General features: G+C 36.1%; 1 protein-coding gene across 1 annotated transcript; it reads left to right on the plus strand.

Annotated features, from left to right (window-relative positions):
* The first annotated feature begins 1396 nt into the window (after positions 1-1396).
* Positions 1397-22842, plus strand: mask (multiple ankyrin repeats single KH domain). Its single transcript, XM_077441536.1, has 46 exons — positions 1397-1633; positions 4274-4315; positions 5243-5453; positions 5534-5690; positions 5767-6095; positions 6175-6326; positions 6405-6629; positions 6709-6816; positions 6899-7057; positions 7130-7396; positions 7475-7802; positions 8093-8248; positions 9244-9605; positions 9679-9798; positions 10566-10668; positions 11450-11595; positions 11730-11879; positions 12180-12770; positions 12859-12976; positions 13056-13234; positions 13313-13511; positions 13610-14074; positions 14152-14537; positions 14614-14917; positions 15003-15157; positions 15238-15413; positions 15518-15650; positions 15755-16072; positions 16388-16959; positions 17040-17225; positions 17389-17511; positions 17987-18136; positions 18226-18367; positions 18443-18650; positions 18941-19239; positions 19329-19469; positions 19545-19730; positions 19821-19958; positions 20129-20276; positions 20455-20649; positions 20753-20841; positions 20915-21076; positions 21156-21329; positions 21408-21770; positions 21870-21983; positions 22069-22842. Exons 3-46 carry the CDS (start codon positions 5297-5299, stop codon positions 22093-22095), a joined length of 9360 nt encoding a protein of 3119 aa, XP_077297662.1. The 5' UTR covers positions 1397-1633; positions 4274-4315; positions 5243-5296; the 3' UTR covers positions 22096-22842.
* The last annotated feature ends 1992 nt before the right edge of the window (positions 22843-24834 follow it).

A 24834-nucleotide genomic window follows, 5' to 3' on the forward strand; every position in this document is an offset into this window, starting at 1 on the left:
CTTGAGGTGTGCGTGCATTCGCACGGCACATCTCAGGTTTTGTTTCCTACCGCATGCGCGCTTTATGTGTTCATGCGTTGTTGTTAATTTTGTACTTGGTTATGTACAGTGTGGTTTTTTTATTAGAACAGTGATGTGCGGTTGTTCTTGTGCGATATTCATGAACAACCGTCTCGTTCTCCGACGAAAGGGTCTCTTGGACCGTATTCGTCGGGGGGGGGGGAGGTGGCCTCATGTTGAGGGCTTTAAGGGTCAAATTCCGTGACCTTTAAAGCGGGCTTAGTAACACGTTTGTATGGACAAGGCGCTGGTGTCCAGCCCTCTTAAGAGGGCTGTACACCCGAAACCTTAATTTTGTTACCGTTCCTTTCTTCGATATATATATTGAGTGTATGTATATATTGAGTGAATGCGACAATATATATATATTGAGTGAATGCGATAGTTGCGCTTCGACCAGATAAAACGTATTTTAAATTGACAAAATCGAGGTTTCGTATTCTATTATTTTCTCCTCCGAACCTGGACCAATTTTTAAAAAAATTTCATCATCGGTATGAGAAAAATACTTTCTGTGCATCTATCGGCGTATTTTTTTTTAATCGACCGTTAAATAAGCACGCTGGACTCGTTTCGTGGGTGTAAAAAAGAGGCGATTTTATAGATGTTTGGCGGCTCTTAGCTCCTATAAAAAATAATTAATAAAAAAAATAAAACGATAGATGCACCCCAATGGTGGATATCCATAGCATATTAAAATACAATTTCTCTAGTGCCATAATTGAGGAAGGGAGAAGTAAAGTACGTCTGTATGGACAAGGCGCTGCTGTCCAGCCCTCTTAAGGGGGTTCGACAAAAATACGACGTCCTAAGGACGAATTAGTCACAGAAGGGCGTGCGTTCTAGAATTTTCCTGGAAAAGCGTCGCCGCCGCACCGTTTGCGCACGACGGCACGTCGGCACGAGCGAGCGAAGCGCTAAACGGAAATTCGGAGGTTGGCAGCACTGACAAATTCCGTGGAAACAGTCTAGTCGAGAGTGGAGAGTGGCGAGTGGAGAGTGGAACGGTGGAGTCGGAGAGGCGACGATCGATTTGAATTTGGCGGTTGCGGCGTGTGGGATTGCGGGTCGCGGGTGGGCGAGGTTGCGCCGCTCGGCCGAGAGAGCGCGCGCCGATCGCAGCGCGTCGAACGGTCTCGTCGCTAGAGGGCAGCACCCGCGTCAGCCATCCGGGCTGCCGAGTGGCGGACATGGCGGCCCGCGCGTGACCCGCGCCGACCACACTGCGCTCCTCGCACCGCCCCCGCTCCCCGCAGCCGCCGCGCCCTCTGCGCCCCCCGCGCCTCCGCCCCGCCGGCCGCGCCACCGCCCCCGCCCCCGCCCTACGGATATGCACGACGGCGGCGAATGCGGCGCGGAGTCTGCGGGCAGCGCGGACTCCGCGGCCGACACCGGGACCGCGCCCCCCGCCCCCGCGCCCGCACCCGCGCCCCCCGACAGCGGCGCCCCCTCGAGCCTCGACGCCGACGACGACGCCGACGCCGACGCCCCCCTCCCCGACGACGACTACTGCCGGCTCAGAACCACTCTGGCCGCTGACTCGGAGGAGAGCGACGACGACTCCGTGTCAGAGGTACACCACACCACATCACTTCTCATTCTTCACTCTTCACACCACTTCGCATTCTTCACACTCTTCACACTCTTCGCACTCCCCGCACCCCTCCCCGATTACGCCCCTCGACCGCGCCCCCCTCCCGCACCCTCCGCCCCCGCACGCGCGCCCTCTAGCGCCGCGCTCCCGTTTGACACTTCGTCCCGACACGCGGCAACACCCCCGCGCGCCTCCGCCCCTTCGCCCCCCGGATGCCCACCACTTTGTAGGTCGCAATGTGTTAACGTCACCCATATATATACTCTTGCGCATTCACACACGCACACTTGACACGCACACTCGTGCACGTTCCTTCTCTCGCATTCCAAATATATCCAAATCGAGAAATTTTTATCCCCAATTGTGTGTGTGTGTGTGTGTGCGCGCGCGTGCACTTTCGCGCAAAAAATGTCAAAATTTCGACGCGCGTCGAAAAGAGCTGCGTCGTAAAACGGCGAAAAACTACGTCAAAATTTACGCATCGTCGGATCTATACGAGTGTGTGTATGTGTGTGTGTGTGTTGATGGACGTCTTCGAACGAATCTATCCCCCCGATTCCCGTTGTTGTGTGATTTGGTCGTCGATGGCGTGCTTGGGAGACTTTGAACTCCATTATTGGTGGTATGTGTGTGCGAGTGTGTGTGTTCATTTCGAGCCTTAGCGTATGTTCACACGGTGATGGATGATGTCTTGTGTGAGATTGTGGACGTTTGTGCAATTTTTTGTGCAATGGCTTGGTTTTGAGCCCTTCCGTGGTAAATCACTCTTTTGAATGTATGAAATGTGACTTTTATCAAATTTGCGCAACCTTAATATCGTTCTATTCAAATATTTCTTTTATTTTTTTTGTAGAAAAAAATTGTTGATTTTTTTTCATTGTTATAGGTGGAATGTTTTTCGTCATCTAATTTTTTTTTTATTTTTTATGTAATGTTGCATTCTTTTGTGTATCGTCAATGCTGAATTCACTTCAAACCGCACCCCATGAATATTGCAGAATCTGAATCCTTTTTGTCTAGGTTTCGTTGTTGGACGATTCGAACATTTTTCTATTTTTTTTTTTTTTGTGCCATTGTCCAATTTTCTTTTTGTGCAAAAGCCTTAAAGATCCAAAAATAAGGAATTGATTAATTTTTTTGTTAGGTTATTCTAATCCCTTCTATTCCTTCCATGCCCAAGTGCCTGTAATTTCGATCATATTTGCTCTTGTGTTTTTGATTTTATGCTCTTTCTATACTGGTCTATCTTACTTATTTTTAAAAATTTGTACTAAAAGCAAAAAATGCTCAAAAAAAACTCCTTTCATTGTTGAAAAAATCTGATAACCTTTACCTTTTCTTATTTAAATAATTTTGGAAATAGAAATAATTTAAATAATTTTGCAAATACATCTTTCTAAATTGTTCCTTCTAATAATATTTATCATAAATAGAAATAAAAAATTGTACAAAACCGAGCCTTCACGTTTTTTTTTTTTTTTTTGTATAGAATGTTTCATTGTTAGACAGTCTAATGATCTCTTTCACTCTGTCTTCGCCTGATTACTTTGAATTTCGTAAAAAATTGTCAAAGACTGCATTGAAAGCACATTGAGTGCACTCTTCCTCTTTATATTGAATAGGCTCTATACGAAAACAGGTTTTGTAAAGAACCACGTTAATTACTTTTTATACTGTCAGTTCATAGAAAACTGTATAGTTGCGTCTTTCTTTGTGATTTTTTTTTATATACAGCATATTAATAAATACGAATATCCTTGACATTTAAAATGATCGGTATTTTATATATATATATATATATATATATATATATATATATATATATATATATATATATATATATATATATATATATATATATATATATATATATATATATATATATATATATATATATATATATATATATATATATATATATATATATATATATATATATATATATATATATATATATATATATATATATATAAAAAAAAAACACGTGTTTACATAGGTTAGATATCTACAGGTAATTACTGTAATGGGTGTAATTGACATTGTGTAGTGTGCGCGTGAAAGTGTATTCCAAAGGGAAATATACAAATAGGTTACTCTTAAGTACTCATTTATTGTGTTTAAACGAGCGAAAAGGTGGTTATTTGCAGTATAAATGTGCAATATTGCATATACTATTCTAATCGAATCGCCTCATTTTTTTTTTTTTTTTAATATTTATACTATGTGAAGCTGCAAACTTATTTTAAAATTGAGTACTATTTTGCTGACATGGCACAGTTAAAAATTGACAGTTATCTATTGACTATTTTCAGTAATATTTTTTCATGTATTGTGTGTATTTGCCAAGAACGTTCAATATCCGAGGACTAATTGAACGATTCAGTAAAGATTAAATCACTCAATTTGGCATCGCAGGTACATCGTTGTGTGGTGAAAATTTTAATAATGATAATAATCCATTGTTATATTTCGATCACTATTCGCGTGCAACAATTTACAAGTTGCTCTATATAAGAATGCAATATATAATATAATATATATAAATATAAATAAATAAATAAATATCTTTTCCATATGTGTCTGCCTTCATTTAAAATGTAATTGTTGTAATGTTTGTAGATCTTGCTGGCTTGTTTGTGCCTTAGCAGGCCAGACCTGTTGGTAAGTGTGAAGGTATTTCGTTCTCGTTGCACTTCAAATTCTGTCCGATTTAATACCTGCATTATAAATAAACAATATTGGTTCGTGGTCCGTTTTCGATTTGCCCATTGCATGCTCCTGGAGTCGATTCAAGTCAAATAAAACACGGACACGAACTTATTTTTTATTTATGGGTAATTTTCGCCTTAACAAATTCAAATATTTTATAGTGTGTGATCGTTGCCAATCTTAACCAGCTCTCTCTCTGTCTCGCGGTATATATGTTGATTTAATACAAACTTGAATATTTGTACCATGTTCTTGGCAAATATACACTTCGGCTGCTCCGTCGCTGTACTTTCACGTGTTGTATTTTTAAATTTGCCCCTTTGTACGCGAACATTGCGCCAAAATATTATTTGCATATAAGAAATGCATGCCAAAGTTTGACATAATTTGTAATCTTAGTAAAGACTAGCATGTTACGGTGATGCATACGTATGGATATGTTTTTGCCAATATTCGTCGACTAAAAATGCATGTATTCCATTGTGCGTCTTTGGAATTTCTAAAGAATAAATACGATCATTTTATTTAACTGGGAACGTTCTATATTACAAATGACCCTGCTATGGCTGTATGTGTTTGTTTCTGGTTTTTTTTTTTTGTTTTGTTTTTGTTTTTTATATTTAGTTTTGTTTTATTATATCTTGGGTGTAAAAATGTTGTATTTTATGGAAATTAAAATAAAAATTTCTGTATCTTTATAAAAAATAACATTCTTAATACATCACGATAGAGATTATTTTCTTATCTTCTTATTTTTACAAAATTTATAATAACAATGTAAAAATTAAAAAAAAACTCGCTATCCATAAAATCCTTCAATTTCCTCGAGTGTAATATTCATCGTGACAGAATTTTGACATGCCTCTATCTTGTTTATAGGTTGAATTAGATGACGACGGATCGGAGGCTACAGATGAGACTACAAAATATCTCATGTGTCCGGAAGGCACAGATAGGACTATTTTACACGACGGCCAAGCTCCGATAGAAGCCGTATTAGAGGCGGCCGGTGTTCTCTGTCCGAACGGGAACGAAAGAATTATTGATCCTGAAACGCAAGCACGATTGGAAGCTGTTTTAGAAGCAGCCGGTATTTAATCAATCAGATCTAAACAAATTTTTTAGTTACTTAATTCTTTCAAATGGACTTCCTTGTGCTAATATTTATAGGTATAGGAAAATTATCCACTGGTGATGAAAAGTACTTGGCTGATTCTGAAATTTTGCAAAGGTTGACGTCCTCTGTGTCCTGTGCATTAGATGAAGCTGCTGCGGCATTAACGCGAATGCGCAGTGACCAACCCCGTGTTCATAGTTCTGATAAGAGGTATAAATGTCACTAGTAAAATTTGTGATTGTTTGAACTGCTCTTTCATGTCGCATTTTATTTATTTTTTATTCAGTAGCACAACTGGCAATAGTACTTCAGACTGCGCGCCCACGTTAGCAGAAGCTTGCTCTGATGGTGATGTAGGAACTGTGCGAAAATTACTTACAGAGGGTAGATCCGTACACGAAACGACAGAAGAAGGCGAGTCATTATTATCTTTGGCCTGTTCGGCTGGTTACTACGAATTAGCACAAGTATTACTAGCTATGCATGCAAATGTTGAAGATCGTGGAATCAAAGGCGACTGCACACCTTTAATGGAAGCTGCCAGCGCTGGCCATGCAGACATTGTACGATTGCTTGTGGCTCACGGAGCCGATGTCAACGCTCATTCATCTTCAGGTATTTGAAGTTCATGTATTCAATTTATGTCATTATCCAATTTTGACCGTTTGTACAATGTGTTGTTTCAAATTTAAAGGAAACACACCCCTCATGTACGGATGTTCCGGAGGCCATGTACCAGTTGTCGCAGCCCTTTTAGAGATTGGAGCAAATGTCGAAGATCATAATGAAAACGGTCATACGCCACTCATGGAAGCTGCCTCCAACGGACACGTCAGTGTTGCAAAGGTATTAAAATTATAAATTACATGGAACTTAGTAGGAATTTTCTTTGTTCATAATTTTAATATTTAATGTTCATTTTAGATTCTTTTGGAACATGGAGCCGGTATTAATACTCACTCGAATGAATTTAAAGAATCCGCTTTAACTTTAGCATGTTATAAAGGTCACATAGACATGGTTAGGTTTTTACTCGATGCAGGTGCTGATCAAGAACACAAGACCGACGAGATGCACACCGCTCTCATGGAAGCATCTATGGATGGTCACGTGGAAGTTGCTCGATTGTTGCTAGACAGCGGAGCGCAGGTATATGTTTCATGTCTTATTCTCTATATTGAATTGGTCCATATTTTTATTAACGTGTTTTATTGCTTAATAAAATCAGGTGAACATGCCGACCGACAGTTTTGAAAGTCCGCTTACTCTCGCTGCTTGTGGAGGACACGTTGAACTTGCAATGCTACTTCTGGAACGTGGAGCGAATATAGAAGAAGTGAATATTATATTTATAATTATTTGTTCGTTCGTAGTGTGCTTTTATTGACTCCGGTGTGATATTGAAATGTCGTTTTTAGGTTAATGATGAAGGATACACACCGTTGATGGAGGCAGCTAGAGAAGGGCATGAGGAAATGGTAGGACTTTTACTAAACCATGGAGCGAATATCAATGCTCAGACAGAAGAGACTCAAGAAACGGCTCTGACTCTTGCCTGCTGCGGTGGTTTTCTGGAGGTAAATTTCATTTTCGTTTTATTTTATTATGCTTTTATCAGATTGGTGTGCACAGTGTGCTTGTTTCTATAGGTGGCAGATTTCTTGATAAAAACTGGCGCCGATATGGAACTCGGTGCGTCCACACCACTCATGGAAGCCGCGCAAGAAGGACACTTGGAATTAGTGAGATACTTGTTGGAGTCGGCTCATGCCAATGTTCACGTGAAAACGCAAACTGGAGACACTGCCCTCACTTACGCTGCTGAAAATGGTCACACCGATGTTGCAGATTTGTTGTTGCAGTATGGTGCCGATTTGGAGCATGAATCTGAAGGAGGGCGCACGCCTCTCATGAAGGTTAGATTCATTCGATATTTTTATTTGCCTCGGTATTTTATTATTAAGAAGTTTAATATATCTATCTTTCATTTGTAGGCCTGCCGTGCCGGTCATCTTTGTACGGTGAAATTTCTCGTGGACAAACGAGCCGATGTTAATCGTACAACCACCAATAATGATCACACTCCGCTCAGTCTGGCGTGCGCCGGTGGACACCAAGAAACTGTCAAGTTTCTACTTGCCAATTCCGCAGACCCATTTCATAAACTTAAGGACAATAGTACAATGTTGATCGAAGCAGCTAGGGGAGGGCACACGAGCGTTGTGGAGTGCTTGCTCGATTATCCGCATTCAATCATGAGCACTCCGGCTCCTCCACCGTCCGGCCATCCTCCTCATCAGATGTTGCAGCACACGTCTACAAGTACGTATTCATTTTTCTGATTTGAATTTTAGAATACGATTGGATTATCAATGAAATCAAATTCTAAAGTGTGCACACTTTGATGTGAGCTTGCTTACATGCGCAAATGTTCAATATGCACCAAGTATACCCACATTGGCTACACTTGGTCGACTATGTCGTGAATATACATACCTTTGCCTACACAATTTTTAAGAATAGACAGCTAAAATTTACACGACTTGCTCGCGTTTTCGCATTCCAGTTTTTAGTTACGATTCTATTTTATTGAGAAAATTTTATTTAAGCAGTGGGCGAGGGCGTTGTAGGTGTGATTGAGGAGGGGAGAGCGGCGGGTGGCGGGGGACTATACTCCTCCATGGGCTTCCCGCGCTCGCTGCAGCCGCTCATGCCCATCCCTCAGCACCTGCTGCCTCTGAACCCCGAAGAAGTTCATTATGTAGAAGGTCAGTGCTATAGGTCGTGACTTGTCTGATAGCAAGACATAACACACTCCTTTTCACTTAGTGTTTGATTATTATTTAATTTTACACTAGCTATTACTAAATACATTTTTTTTTCTGCTTTTGACCAAAATTACAAACACGTATACGATATATAATTCCATCTATGCACATTTATCTTGTGTTATTTTGTCATGTGATTAATTTTCTTTGTATAATACAATTTATATGTTTAATTATGACTGCTATTTTTTTTTTTTTTATTGTTTTCGTTTTTCTCTATTACTTTATGTTTTTGTGCTCTAAACTTGATTAACGGAAACATTTTTTTATAATACATATTATGTTTGTAGTTATTGCGTTTTAATTTGAGCGTGCTAATTAAAAAAAATCTATCTAGATAGTGATTGTTGTGGTTGAGTTAAATATACGATTGCTTAGCTAATATTACATAATTCATTATAATTATTTCAATTTATTGTAAACTAGTTTCAGAGAAATTCGAAGTAAAACTGACTTAATACTTTAAATTTAGTTCAAATCAAAATATTTTTTTTATACCTAGCATATTTTTTGGGCAATTCTTTTCGTAAAATCTGTCCAATGATCAATGATCATAAAAGACACTGTTTTATTTTTCTTTGACAAATTATGTTTTTGGTTTTTCTCTTTGCTTTATTTTATGGATTAAGTTTTTATTAAATTAACTTTTTATCAGCCTTTCATTTGATCATTTTTACTGATTTTCATTTCAATGTAATCTATTGTGTAATTGATAATAGTTTCGTTTTTAGCAACAGTGAAAGTGTCTTAAAAGGATAATAATATAGCAACAATAAATTTATCAATTTCCTTTTCACAAGTATCAAAAAAAAAATCCTTTTAAGTTTAACATAATTATTTTATAGCTGCATGCAAACTACAATATTGGTTATGAGTGATTATTTAATCTTTAACAGAATTAATTTACTATTTTCTTAAACAATGACTATTTTTAGGTTGGAATGATGGGCTTCTGTATTTGTCTTCGCCACAAAATGACGGAACTGATTCTCCACCCGTTCTTGGTATGGGACAACAAAATCAGCCCAACCAACAACAAATACAGCAATTGCAACAACAACAATTACAGCAGCAACAACAACAGCAACTCCAGCAATTACAGCAGCAACATCAACAATTGCAACAATTGCAACAACAGCAACAACAACAGCAACAACAACAGCAGCAGCAACAGCAGCAAGTTTCTGGAGGTGGAGGAAAGCATAAAGTGGCCAGTAGAAAACCACGTTTTTCCTTACCGGCTGCTGCACCTTTAACTCCAGGATACCATCGGTTGTCACCTCCAAACCTCGAAGATGTAAGTGTTCACTTTTTAATATCAAAAATATTAGTATCCTAACGTTAAGTTTAATTAAATTTTTTATAAATAGTTTCAGAAGTATCATAAACATCCAAACTGTCCGGAAAATGATAATTCTAGTAATCAAGAGAAGAAAGCTTCTCAAGAAGAACAAATTTTTGATAAAAAAAAAATTTTAGATGAACTTCAGGTACTGCAGATTCTCAACAGTTTTTTTTTGTGTATTTGTTGTCTGATATATTTGTGTCTAATTCTGAATCTGTACAATGAAATCTAATTGCCATTTGTATTAATGTAATGAGCTCTAAATGCGCAATGTTCGGTTATTCAACAATGTATTTGTTACAGTCCAAATGTACATATTAGTTTGTTCATTCATAAACCAATCTGGCCAGTTTTACTGTACACAATAGAACAAATCGACAAACGAGCTAGTTTGTTCATGCACTAACTATTAGGCATAAATTTAAGTATTCTCAATCGTTTGCTCCATTTTTCATTCTCTGTCTTCTGTGCGTGCATACCTTGGGTTGAAATGTTTTAATAATTAGCATAAATGGGAATTATAGCAGTGTTTTAATGCGGTTTCCACAAGATTTCCCATTTTAAATACTCGCTATTCTGACAGCTAAAAGTTTCATGCGACATCTGGTGGGAATCTATTTTAAGATAGCTTTTGACTTTAAGCAATTAAACAAAAACCTATAGTTAGTGTATGAACAAACTAATATGTTCATGAACGAACCCGAGTGAACACTTGGACTGTAAACACATGTATTGATTTTTGTCGTTTTTTCCATGTCATATATATTCATATTTCATTTTAAGTACAATTTTCATAGCAATAGGAAACCGTTTTCCATTTTTATAATAAGTTAATATAGTAATTCAATAGATTAAATGTGATATAAAGTTTATTGACATTTGGGGACTAATAAATATAATTTTGCATTCTAGATGGTGGAACACCAACTGAATGGTAAAGGTGCTAATGGATCAATGTATTCACAAATCAATCAAATGGAAAATAGTAACTCATCATTGGATCTTACTCAGCCAGGTAAATTCTAATAAATTTATAGCAGTGGTTTTGAAATTATGTTTTGTCCAAAAATGTATATTTTACAGTTGAAATGTATCTTCTAGTTGTAATATATTTTGACTAGTTGGAATATATTCCATCTAATCCACGTAAGTTGATTCATATGGTGAATTACAACCAAATATATTTCAACTGAAAATACCTCTCAATTATAAGTTGGTACCAGGTTGGAGGTCAGGCTATCGTGAAAACGTCACTCGACAAGTAAATTGAGTTGGAAAGTCACATTTTTTTTGTTTTGAACATATTCTGAGACTCATCGTATTACGATACTCATTATCGTAATTCGTAATACCTAGCAAATATTAACGCATTATTGAATTCTAAATCATTCGTAAAAACATCAGAACTATCAGAACTCAACTGGCGCGCATTAATAAACGTGTATTTGCGCTTGTAGAGTTATGATTTACTAGTTGAATTGAATTCGAATATGAATGACCTAAAACGCCAGTTGGAATATATTACAACTGAAAATACACTTCGACTGTAACATACATATATACCAAAATGCAAAAGCGAAGCATTGCAATTATTTTTGCAACAGAAAAAACAAGTACGTATGTATTTTCATACATACATGCACTCTTAAATTAATATTGATTTGTACATATATGCAATTCATGATTAATATTGATATTTATAAATAAGTGTGTATATCATACACATTGTATCAAATTTACTGCCTTCAATCAGATTATTTTAATATGTTTTTAATTTCTAATTTTTTTTTCAATAGGAATAATGGTAGGTGCATATACAAATGCATTCCAGCAGTATGTGTTGCAACAACCCCAACAACAAGGACTACCCACCTCATCAGCCACAAATCAATTTCCTACTCATACCCACCATATTACTAGTAGTGCCAGTCAAGTTAGCCAGGTAAATGGACCATTTTTAATTTTCAAACCTTTCTTAAGATCGAACCACAGTTGGATAGTGAAAATACCGGATATATTCTTAAAAGTTGGAGTGACTAGTGTTAATTAACAACACAATATGACATTTTATTTTAGAATACTGCAATTCAGGATAGACCGAAAGCGAAGCCTGTATCTAAAAAAGAAGGAAAAAATGGTCGAAAGTTATTGGCAGCTCAAGCTCAACAAGTGTTATTAGAACAACAAACATCAAACTCTAACCAGAATTGCCAAAGACAGATTAAGGTTCTCTTCATATTTATAAATCCATTTACATTATTTTAGGAGTTGTTTTTTTTTCAATAGGGTTATATGTATACATATGTCAAGCCAGTTTTGCATATTTATTAAATAAACGATACACTCTTTTATTATGTTTAGATACTTATCTCAGTGCTTTCACTATCAGCTTATTTGATTGAAGGATTTACATTTTTAACTCGATATTATTACAACATATCTGTTAATTAATTACGTTTAGAAATTTCGTAGTAAATTAACAATTTTTTTTAGCTTCTTATAATGTTAAACTGAAATGTTTTTTAGCATCTCCAAACACTCCCAACTACAAATCAACCTCAATCTCAACAATTACAACAAATTCAACACCAGCAACAGCAAATTCAACAGCAACAGTTACAACACCAAATACACTTGCAGCCCAAACAACAGCAAACGCTACAGCCGCAGCAACAACAGCCGCAGCAACAACAGCCGCAGCAGCAACAACAGCCGCAGCAGCAGCAACAACAGCCGCAGCAGCAACAACAGCCGCAGCAACAACAGCCACACCAACAGTTACAACAGCAGCAACTGCAACAGCAACAACAACTTCAACAACAGCAGCAGATGCAGCATCAACAAATGCACCAACAGCAACAACAATTACAGATCCAACTTCAACAACAACAGATACAGCAGCAACTCCATCAACAGCAACACCAGCACATCCAGCAACAACCTCAACAACTCTCGCAACCGCAAAATCAACAGCAGCATCAAATACAACATTCTCAGCAACAAGTTTTGTTGGAACAGCAGACCGCCCAACTGCTGAACCAACAACAACTATTGCAAGATGATCACCTAACTAAATTAGAATCATCTTTACATCATTCGTCACCAATAACTTCAACGGTAATGATCAATATTTTGATCTATGACATGTATTATATTTTTACTCTTAAGATATAATATTAATTAATTTTCAATATTTATTTTTAAGGCTTCTGGTGTTTGCCAACAGTTGCAGCTACTTCCGAACATCCACCCTCAGCAAGTTAGCATTATTACGAATGTTTCCATGCCTTTGTCACAATCTTCAAAGCAACAAAGTCAACCTGGTATGACTCCATTTCATAATATTTTACAAAATATACATCTTTGATATGTATGCGAATACATTTTATTTTTATTTTATAGTGACGCCGAATAGTGGAACAACAAGTAATAGTCCAATGGGAAACTTCTCGTATCTCAATAGTGTAATTGCTCACCTTCAGAAAACTCTCCCTTCCCTGCTGACAATTCCACCCGTTCAACTGAGGAGTTTGGTATCTCTTATCTTGCAGCAAAAGAGCTACGAAATCATTCAGGAATCAGTAATTTTTTTGTATATGCATGATGATATTGTAAGTCGACGGAGTAATAATAATAATGATTTTTTTTTAAATATACAGGGGGAACGATTGAGTGCCCAAGAACAACAAGCAAGGCGTCAATTAATAGCAGCTACTGCCGATGCGTTTGCTGCTCTTGCAGCAGCTACTTACTCTGGTCCCGGTACATCAGGTCCTCCACTTCCAAATCCTCTGACTGTTTCTTCTGGGTCATCTTCATTAGTCGAACATGAATTTAGTCTCGACGATGTAGCGACTGGTATGTAAAACCAAAAGTGAACTATTATTGAAAAATATTGTTAAATTAATAAACCTTTATGAATTTTATAATACAATATTTTTAAATTTCACTCTCAGCCGTTGATGCAGCAGAACAAGACACTATTGAAATAAGTACAGCTGGAAGCTTAGAGGAGGCTCTTGAAGCCATGGGACCTTTGGATGGAGCACTGCAATTGGAGAATGCTCTTCAATCGCTAGGACCTTTGGATGCTTTACAAGCAATTCAACCTTTAGATGGTTCCTTACACGGGATGCCTCTTTCACAAGAGCTATCCATGGTTGAATATTATCCTTTGTCGAGCAACAACCAAGGGTCAACAAATAATTTACAGTGTGAAAGAAATCTGCAAACCTTAAATCCGATGGCTGTTCTTAAGAGATTGCACGACCAACCAGATCTTTTGGATGTAGTCTTAGAAACGGATCCACAACAAAAGGAATTATTAGACTCTGTCATTTTTAATCATTTGTCTCCACCAACGCCTCACCATCAAGCTCAAGCTACTCAAACTCTATCTCATCATCAGCATATTACACCAGGTATTTTTGTTTAACATTTATTATGCTTTTTGCTTGTTTTTCTTATTGATTTAATGATAAATTGTTTTAATTTATAGTTCAACAGTACATGCAGTTCGTATCCGGTGGGATTGGGCATCAGCAGCAACTCCAAACCCAACCACCAACACCTCAACAAATTCAACCTCAACAACAATCTCAGCAGCAGCAGCAGCAGCAACAGCAACTGCAGCATGTACAACAGCAGCAAATGGTTCAACAGCAGCAAGTTGGGCAACAACCACAACCACCACCTGGAAATTTTTCATGCATAGAAGTAGACAGTGAAACCGATTCGAATCACGACACTGCATTAACGTTAGCTTGTAATGGTGGTCATGAAGAACTCGTAGAACTACTTCTCAATCGTGGCGCGAACATTGAACACAGAGACAAGAAAGGCTTCACTCCACTTATTTTGGCTGCTACAGCTGGTCATGAAAAAGTACGAATATTGAAATAATTTTATAATACATATGTATGATGAAAATGCTATTTATTTTTTGAATTCTTTATTACAGGTCGTAGAAATATTATTAAACCGTGGTGCAGATATTGAGGCTCAGTCAGAACGTACCAAAGATACACCACTTTCTTTAGCGTGTTCTGGTGGCCGTTATGAAGTAGTAGAATTAATTCTTAACCGAGGAGCTAATAAGGAACACCGAAACGTCTCTGATTATACACCTTTATCATTAGCAGCAAGTGGTGGTTACGTTAATATTATTCGACTTCTACTTAATCATCAAGCTGAAATTAATTCTCGAACTGGAAGTAAATTAGGCATTTCTCCTTTAATGTTAGCTGCCATGAATGGGCATACAAGTAAGTTTTTTATTTCACGTTACATTATTTATTAATTTAATTATTGTGTGACACGTGTATACATGAATGTATTTCTTTTGTACAGCTGCTGTCAAATTGCTTCTTGATATGGGCTCTGACATAAATGCTCAGATTGAGACAAACCGAAACACTGCTTTAACTTTAGCATGTTTCCAAGGAAGACACGAAGTTGTCAGCTTATTATTGGATAGAAAAGCTAATGTTGAACATCGAGCAAAGGTTACATTACTTTGAATTTACATCGTCATTCATTTAAATTATATTCACTGTGTACTGAGTCAGTTTTTTTTTTTACTTAGACTGGCTTAACTCCTCTCATGGAAGCGGCTTCTGGAGGTTATGTTGAAGTAGGGAGAGTACTCTTGGAAAAAGGCGCAGATGTCAATGCCACACCTGTCCCTTCATCTCGTGATACAGCCCTTACAATTGCTGCTGATAAAGGACACTCACGTTTTGTGGAACTTCTTTTACAGAGGTAATAAATACAGTAGTAGAATAAAATTGGAGATTGCTATAATAAACATGTACATATATGTGCTCTTTTATATTCTTCATGTTATGCTAATATTTTAATTTTAGGGGTGCTGCCGTTGAAGTTAAAAATAAAAAAGGTAATTCTCCTTTGTGGTTAGCTGCCAATGGTGGTCACCTTAGTGTTGTAGAAATGCTGTACAATGCAGGTGCAGATATTGATTCGCAAGACAATAGAAAGGTAATGAGATTTTATATCTTTTCTCTCTTTATCACTGTACTTATAAATAATATTTACTTATAATAAATAATGTGACTGGTAATAATTCATTCTTTACGTTTTAGGTTTCCTGTTTGATGGCAGCTTTTCGTAGAGGTCATGTTAAGACTGTTAAGTGGATGGTAGGTGTTGTAACCCAATTTCCATCTGATCAGGAAATGACACGATACATCTGTACCCTTTCTGACAAAGAGTTACTGGAAAAATGTCACGATTGTGTCCGAGCTATACGTGCTGCTAAAGAGACTCAAGCAGCCAAAGCAAACAAAAACGCTTCAATTCTTTTGGAAGAATTAGATCAAGAGAGATCGCGTGAGGAAACTAAGAGATTGGCTGCAGCAAGACGTAGAGAACGTAAGAAGAAGAAGAAATTAGAGAAAAAGGTATGTGTAATATATTTCTACTTAAATTGATACATTTTTATAATATAAGAAACGTAAAGGAGGTAAGTAAAAAAAATGTAAACCTCGTAAAATTATTGTCATCAAAAATCATTTTTTCTTTTCGTATCTGTAGATTACAATAAACTTTCGTCTATTGTATTGTACACATTTGTGTTAGTTTATATGATCAACTTTTTATATTCATACTTTTTTAATTTCTTATACATTCCCAATTAGTGTTGTAGTATTTCTTTTGTCTTGATACATTTTAAAATTGCTTCTTTGATAGTTAATAATAAAATTTTGCGGTTATAGGAGGAAAAGCGAAAGTTTCAAGAAGAAAATGAAACTATTGAATATAACGAAAAGAATGATGTTGAGGAAGATGATAGTGAAAGGGAAGAAGGAAGCTGTCGGGGAAGAGAGAAAATGCCTTCCCCAGCTCTTTTACCAACTGATAAGGAGGAGGGAGATTCTGGAATTGATGCCAATTCTCAAGGTTCCTGTTCTTCTAGTGATGTGAAAGCTCAAGATAAATCAAAGAGTAAAAAGAAAAAGAAATCTTCATCACCCATAATTAGTGTTACTGTTCATCCGAATCTTACTGATAAAAAAATTATAGATAAATCAGAACCTCCATCTAAATCTGGTCAAAAAACTGATAGTAAATTAGTTTCCAAGTCAGAAAATAAGTCGTCAAGTAATTTAAGTACCAATAATGATAATAAAATGAATACAAAACAAGAAAAGGAAAATGTTGCACCTTTGTTGTATAATTCTGTTGGTGACATTGCCACTAACAAACAAGGAAAAGAAAAGCAGAAACCTAACGTTGAAAGTAATATGACAATGGCTCTAGGAGAAAATAAGAATGATAAAAGAGACAAGTGAGTTTTGATAATTCTGCAAATAGCATTTTAAACACATATTTTCATACTTATTACTAATTTTATGAAATGTTTTTAAGACGCCCTGATGATGACTCAAAGGCAGTGAACATGAGTAATATTGCATCTCATATCAAAGCGGGAAGCGTGCCTAGAAAAGGTATAATATTTGAATCCAGTCGTCATCCAGCTGATAGAGAAGATTTTGAAGCCACTGGAAATGAAAATCACTTTACGTCAAATGCTAAAGGAAAAAAGCAGTACCAGTAAGATAAACACCAAATGTTTTATTTTTTCATTTATTGCTTGTTTTTATGTGTATTTTCACAAAGCTTAATATTTTTTTTGTTTGCTTCCAATTTCATCGTATTATCCAAAAGTGGTTTGTGATAGAGATAACTTTTTAATAAATTGGTATTCGGTTTGTAGTTATTCAAGTGATATGGTAAATTCAACAAAAGTTCAAAGTCCGAAACAAAGTGGAAAGAGAGAAGAAGAATGGAAAGAAGTTGTGCGAAAATCAAGTGTTCAAGTATCTTCCGTAGATCCTGGGTAATAATTTTTTATTTAGCACATACAAAATAACTAACCAGTATTTTTATCTTGTTCTTGGAGCTTTAAATCAAATAATTGCCTACATAAATCGTCCATTTGTTTTTCTTTCGATCTCTAAATGAATTTAGATTTATCTTGTTCTTTAATTTCCTTAATAGTTTTCGATAAAAAGTATATACATAAATGTTATTTTAGAATTTCAAATATAACTTTTTCTATCAAACAGTGACCATTTTGTATATATTTAATTAATATGGGTAAGATTTCTTTAACTTTTTGGGATCTATATAAATTAGGCCAGGAACTGTTTGAATCATATTTGTCAATCAACCATTGTTATATCAGTTTAAAATGAAAATTATATTGAATTGTTACTCTAACAAAGCTCACAATCACTTAATTTTTCAATATTTCTTAATTATTTTCTTTTGTTCTTTTATGATTACTATATTTTTATTTAAATTGATTTCAGTTGCAAAAAAGTATCAGTGCCTTTAAATGCAATATCCAGAGTTATCGGACGTGCTGGCAGTAATATCAATGCTATTCGTGCAGCCACTGGAGCTCATATTGAAGTTGAAAAACAAAGCAAAGGGCAAGGAGAACGTACTATTACCATCAAGTAAGTGAAATTGTATTTTGGTGTATTCCCTAAAATGCACATTATTTATCTTCTATATTTGAACGACTAATAAAAATCATTTTTACTAGGGGCTCGCCGGAAGCAACAAAGCTTGCACACTCATTAATCGCAACAATGATTAGAGATCCAGATGTTGACATAATGCAAATACTCCCACCACCCCGACCTAAAGGTCCAACATCAACACTCACCTCAATCTGGGAAAAGACTGTCAGTTTAAGGAATATTCTCTAAGTAAATTATGGATCTTATAGTTTTTCTAATAATATCAACAATATTTTATAGGTCAATGTGAAGTCAAAGGTAGTACCGCATTCCGCAAGTAGCACTAGTAAAGTGCCAGGACTTTTGACTATTGCAAGTAATGGAGTGAAATCTGGCACTTCAACAACTGTTACTAGTAGCACTACTGGCATCTCTACCATATCCAACAAACCATTCCCACAAACCTCTACTGTACGGGCAACACCTGCACCAAGATTAATGACTCAAGGTATAGTATGGTTTAACTTTCTATTAACCGATACATTTATTTTTTTTGCATGAATATTTTATAGTAATGTGTGCTCGTATAATTATAAGGTAGTCGGAAGATGTCTGGTTGAATTTGAAGCTCTGTAATTTCTATATTCTTGAGTTCATTTCAAAGGATAAACCTCTTTCACGTTAATATTTCTGTAGAAGTTGTTTTTATAATTCTGTAATACAATAACTTTATGTCTTTGTTAATTTTGAGTTCTGAAATGAATAAAGGAATATTTTCCATTTTTTACTTTTCAATAGTCGAAAAGCAAAACAGTGGATTTGTCAATACAATTACAATGCCTCAACATCAAACTTCGGCTTCATTGGTACATGGAAGTAGTGGAAGTGTTACAAAGACTACAATGTCTTATACTTCTGCAATTATAACTTCAGGACGAGGCCCCAATGCTGTCGGAGGATCCGCTCCTCCTGGTGGTTCTTTTGCAGCCAAATTGACCAATTCGGTGCAAGAACATTTGGCAGTTCACCCACTACCTTCTGCAATCATCTCGTCATCGGGATCTGCCGCCAGACCTGTCCGTGGTCAAGCACTCTCGGTATTATTCTATATATATATATTATTTTAGTATTCGTGACTATCTGATTTTAATCATCTGACTTACATTGATTTTCATTTTATCATCAGTGGGTTAGTTGTTCAAACAACAGCTCTATACAGACCACATCCAGTGGGCCATCTACTTGTCCTGTTCCTATATCATCTCACACAACTACACTTTCATCATCTGACGATAGGAAATCGGCACGACTTTCCAATCCAAATATGGTACACGTCGGTGTTTTACTGTTTAAAATTACTGCAAGGACAATATAAATAATACATTTATTTTTTTAACTACAGGTTCCTATCTCACAGATATCGTCATCATCTGCTGAATTGGGAATGTCTTTTAGTCCTTCCTTTGTGCAAGCACCGACATCCTCATCTATGACAATGTCTTCCGCCACCACTCAACAAATTTTGCAACAACATTTCAATGCTTTGCATATCAACACCTCAAACGCTGGAAATGTTTCACAAAATATTGTACGTCATGTAAATGCGTTGTGTTGACTATTGTTAGTATGTTTTTTCTTTAATATAAATGATTTTATATATTTGTTTGTTTCAAAATAGGGGGGTACTGGAGTTGGTACTGGCCAACAATATTCATTATTCAAAGGTGACAAATTCAAGGGTGAACAGTGGGGAATGTGGGGAACGCACCCAGAAGTATCAGCTGAAAATAATTCAAATACCAATTCAAACCCACCGGTATGTCTTTTTTATGTAATACAATATTTTAGGTTTATTAAAATCTTATACAATATTTTAGGTTTATTGAAATCTTATACAATATTTTAGGTTTATTGAAATCTTATGCAATATTTTTTCGTCTGTGCATGTGTGATTATATTGTTTATGATTAATTTTCGTTGTATTAGGTTGACGCATCAAAAGCACCAGGATATCGAGGAACTGCAGGGTGCTCACCAGTATCACATTCGTCTCGTACTAGTTCACATAGCACAAGTCCTCCAGGTGCTTTACCTGCACATACATATCACCAACCCTTCACCGATATTCAAGCAGGTACGAAAAAAATTTATATCAACAAACTTTTCTGTTCAAATCTTTATTATGAGACAAATTTGAAAAAAGAGTTATTTAGTTTTTTTTTCTTCAAGATTTGTGTACCACATTCATTTCAATAGTAGAGATGTCGAGAATTCAAATATGTGGTATTTTTAAATATAATTATTCAATCTAGGTTTAAAAACACAAACAGGTTTAGCAATTACCCGTCCTATCAATCCTCCAACTATAGGAACCATTGGCTCTATGGGTTCAACAATGGGGAATTCAATGTTGGGAGCTGGTGGACCACCTGTGCCATTGAGCGGCTCGATGGTTGGGGGAACAGCATCTGTAGTGGGCATGATTGGACTACCCACATCCGCTTCAGGTACATTCATATTCGATCATTCAAAAAAAATGTATATATATTAATATATATAGAAATAAAGATTTATTAACAATATATAATTTTTATTATTATTTGAATGTAGGCAATGCTATTGGAACCATGGAAATGAATTCCATAAATCGTAATGGTCCTATATATCCAGATACCTCACGAAGTAATCATAACCTCATGGTAAATATTTTATTTCTATCTCGTTAAACTAACTAAATACATGTTAAAACATTGATGTTTTTCTGTCTTTTAGCAAGTGTCCATGGCTGCAGGAGTGACTGGTTATGATAACAATACAGGACTTGCAGGATTTCCCGCATTGCCGACTTCGGGTGCACCACCATCTCGTCTGAACCCGCGTGCGCCTGATTTCAATCAACCTCCACAACCTCCAATGGTTCAACACTCATCTCAAGTATTGATAGAAAAATTTATATGAATTTTGGTTTGCGACTATTTTTTCTTTTTTATGTATAATATTTTGTATTTTGCAGACATCCATGTATCCTAGTGGTTTCGCTGGACAGGGTGGAAATAATTCAAATGCTGGTGCTAACGGTTCTTTGAATGCTCTATTGATGGGGCATGGATCTAATGCATATCAACAAAGACCCCCACCCCCTTCAACACCACCACCCAAACATCATTTACCTCCCGCATATCTTCAGGTACTTTTCCTTTCAAAATGCATTTTATTGTACTAAAATTTACAAATAGTATTTTTCATGTATTATTTTTATTTTTAGCAAAACCGTAACCAAATGTCTGGTCCAATTGGGACAAATAATATCGGATCTATGCCATCGGTGAGCCGTTGGACGTCATTTGGTGGAGGTTTTCAAAATGATTCTGCCGGAGGTGGTGATGTGACGGCTGTGCAGCTGAACGGAGGATGTGAGGAGAATCCAGAGTCACGAAAAATGCCACCTCGTCCCATTGGGGTTGAACGCGCTTGGAAACAACAAGCGGCCGGACATCCTGGGCCTGAGGAATGGATAACTTATCAACCTTTTACGTCACCACATCAACCTCCCCCTCCACCACATCAACATCCACACCCTCTTATTCATCAACAACCATACGAGGACATGAATATGGATCGATATCCGGTATGTTAAAGTCAAATGTGTAATCTTTGGAATTTTTTCGTTTGTTTTTTACAAATAACTTATTCAAGTGAACAATGAATTTATAATTATATTTTATAGGTGGAGAGTTTTAGTGGTAGTGGGATATCAATTCTTCCTCATTTAACACATTTACCTCCACCCTTGCCACATTGGGAGCCACCACCTCACCATCACACTCCCGATAAACAACAGGTAAATTATTTTGTTTTGTTTTGTTTTGTTTTAATTGCTCAAAAAGTTGTTACTTTTAGTTATGAACAATTTTGTTTCGTTTCAGGGGTGGATTAGTAAATGGAACCACTAATACAATTCGGAAAGGATAACGTTTTACAACAGTAAAATGTGTTAAACATACGTCAGAATGGCTTGAGCATTTTTTTTCCTCAATAAATGTACTAATTACTTAATGTGTGTGAATTTACAGGTTATTCAGCATAAATGGTTATTGATCATGTTTTCTCACGTTTATATATCAATGGTAATTACAATATTTAAGTAAATGAAGACGTCATTTTCGTTACCAGAATATTGAAAACTTGACATACTCAAGTGTGTGTAAAAGTACGTTAGCTTATGCAATGGCATGATGTATATTTTTGTATCCTCATAAAATCTGGGGGGGAGCACTTAGTTTCTAAATATTCTCACTGCCAATATTTGCTCATTTGAGATCCTACTAATATTATTGACATTGAGAATCTAATGTCGATACATGTCAACTATTCGAATTTTGAGAAATTAATTCTATTTTGAGTTTGCTGATGTTGCCAGCAGACAAATACATATTGCATGGTTAGTTACATATATTGGAATATTTTTATTTGTATATTTATCTTAATTTTTGTGTATATCCGCTAATAGAGATTCATTAAAAATATTTGAAAATTATATATTATTTATGTATGTTATATTTGTTTCTCAACTGAGTAATCTCTAACCATATATTGTGTTGAGAAATTAAATCATCTAGCGTGGAATACGGTTTAGAACATAGAAAATTTGACATATAAACCAGTTAATGAAAAGTAAATTATGTGTATCATTATCTAGTAAAGAAAAACAAAAAAGTTATAAATTTTGGAGAGGGATTTTTATTATTATTATATATATTTAAAAATATATATATACATATGTTTTACAAGCAAAAGCGTGTAGGAAAATACTTTTTATAATTATTTCTCAATAGTGTATTAATTAGTATATTCCATTGATTTTTGACATACGTGACATTATCTTTATTTTTTTCACCTAAGGGATTTCCTCTCCTTTTTTAAGCTTGATGTTTTTACAGCAGAACTTCACAGGCTGCTGAAAATATTTGGCTTAATAGTTATTAATATAAAGTTGTTACTATCCAGTACATTTTGATGAATTTACAATTACAAGTATAATACATAATTCGTTTATTTCTTAAATTGCAGGCCTAAATCTGTCGTTTTTTTTTTATTACCAATATTAACATACAATGCGCATATAGCATTTTGTGCTTGCAAGCTGTGTGAACAAATGAAACACAAATTGCAATCTAAATTTAACTTGTTACGTAGAAAATCAGCAAAAACCATAGAACGAGGTCAAATATTCTTTACGAGTTGCACCTCGGCTTGTTATAATATTACTGAAGAGAACTACGTGCTACCATTCTTTGCACAATTTGGTTTTCGATAAATATTGCTACTCCGCTGGCATTTGTAATGTTAGAGTTATCAAAATGAATTATGTCGAGCTTCGCTCGTTACTAGCTGTGGAATGGCCCGGACATATTTTGGGTTTTTCATTTTTGGGCTGTCGGACTTTTTTGCATTGCAAGCTCCTTGTCTGCAGACATCATTTGCTGCTGTCGATTCTGCCGTCAATGTGCTCAGTCGTGCAAAAAAGTTTTGTTTAACATTAGGAAAATGTGTGAATACATGTTATCATGTCTGATACCGCAACTCAAGGGCAAGAGTTCTCTATCAGACATGCTAACTATGCCTCCTTAATTTCTATTCATTATGTTAGAATAAATATGTATTCGAATAATGCTGATTGATTTTAACGATATTTAGATGATGCAGAATTTCGAATGTAATATTACTCTATGCTTGTACATGAGACTATTATTATACAATATAAAACTTATTGCACCGTATGTAGTTTATTTGTTTCATTCTTTTCATATTCCCATCCTATATACATACATATGTGGTTAATTTGAATTTCTCTTACGTAACAGATTCATAGTGATTTGTCAGTGTACTTAATTGAATTGGCCAAATGAATTTATAGACTTGTCACAAACTTAACTATGGTCCAACGGCAAGTACACCCGTCAAAAATTTAGAATTGTGCAATTGAAAAGGTCTCTCAGATCACGAGTTGTCCAACGTCACGATTCATGTCACGAGGGGTTCCCGTAAACTGAAGCTGAGGAATTGCCCCGAGGAGATCAGACATGTGTAGACCCGGTGGGCTGTTCTCGGGTGTCCTTTCAGCTTTCGATCGATTGTTTCACCATTCAATCTGATTTACAGCCGGTCCGTTCTTGTATCGTTGACACGTTTACGACGTTTTAATTTATATTTAGTGTCTGCACGCATCTAATCTGTCCTCCAACGCACTGCTGTCTCTGCCTTCACTTTTCGTCGATTTATTCGCCGGGGAAATATTTATTGATCCGCGCTAAACGCGGCGATAAATCATCTCCATATAAATAATGTATCGTCTGATGTAATGTGCTCCAGATTCTTGGCCAAAAATTGTGTTGGCTGAACATAACACGATTTCGTTTTCGCAATTAATTCGATTTTGCAACGCCAAATATCAAAAATGTGTAGATATGCACATATGTACGTGTATTGTGCTAGCAGGTCAAGTTTTGTATAACATCATTCATGCGATAATACATACCCTCAATTGGAAAATCGACTTGTAATATAGTAGTGTCGATTTTTCCTGTTGTATATTGCAACTATGTATTCATAATTGGTTCGCACAGATTTATGTATGTTGGAGCTGTCTGTTGTATAGTGCGATGGCTTAATTTTCGCCCACTGAATATTCC

Source organism: Arctopsyche grandis, chromosome 11, assembly GCF_051622035.1.
Source record: "Arctopsyche grandis isolate Sample6627 chromosome 11, ASM5162203v2, whole genome shotgun sequence".
Lineage (NCBI taxonomy): Eukaryota > Metazoa > Arthropoda > Insecta > Trichoptera > Hydropsychidae > Arctopsyche > Arctopsyche grandis.

Bases quoted from the DNA above. Each gene is read 5' to 3' on its own strand.
- mask (XM_077441536.1), top strand. From the start codon at position 5,297: ATGTGTCCGGAAGGCACAGATAGGACTATTTTACACGACGGCCAAGCT. The intron at 18,368-18,442 runs GTCAGTTTAAGG...AATATTTTATAG, and splicing joins CCTCAATCTGGGAAAAGACT to GTCAATGTGAAGTCAAAGGT. The intron at 19,959-20,128 runs GTATGTCTTTTT...TCGTTGTATTAG, and splicing joins ATACCAATTCAAACCCACCG to GTTGACGCATCAAAAGCACC.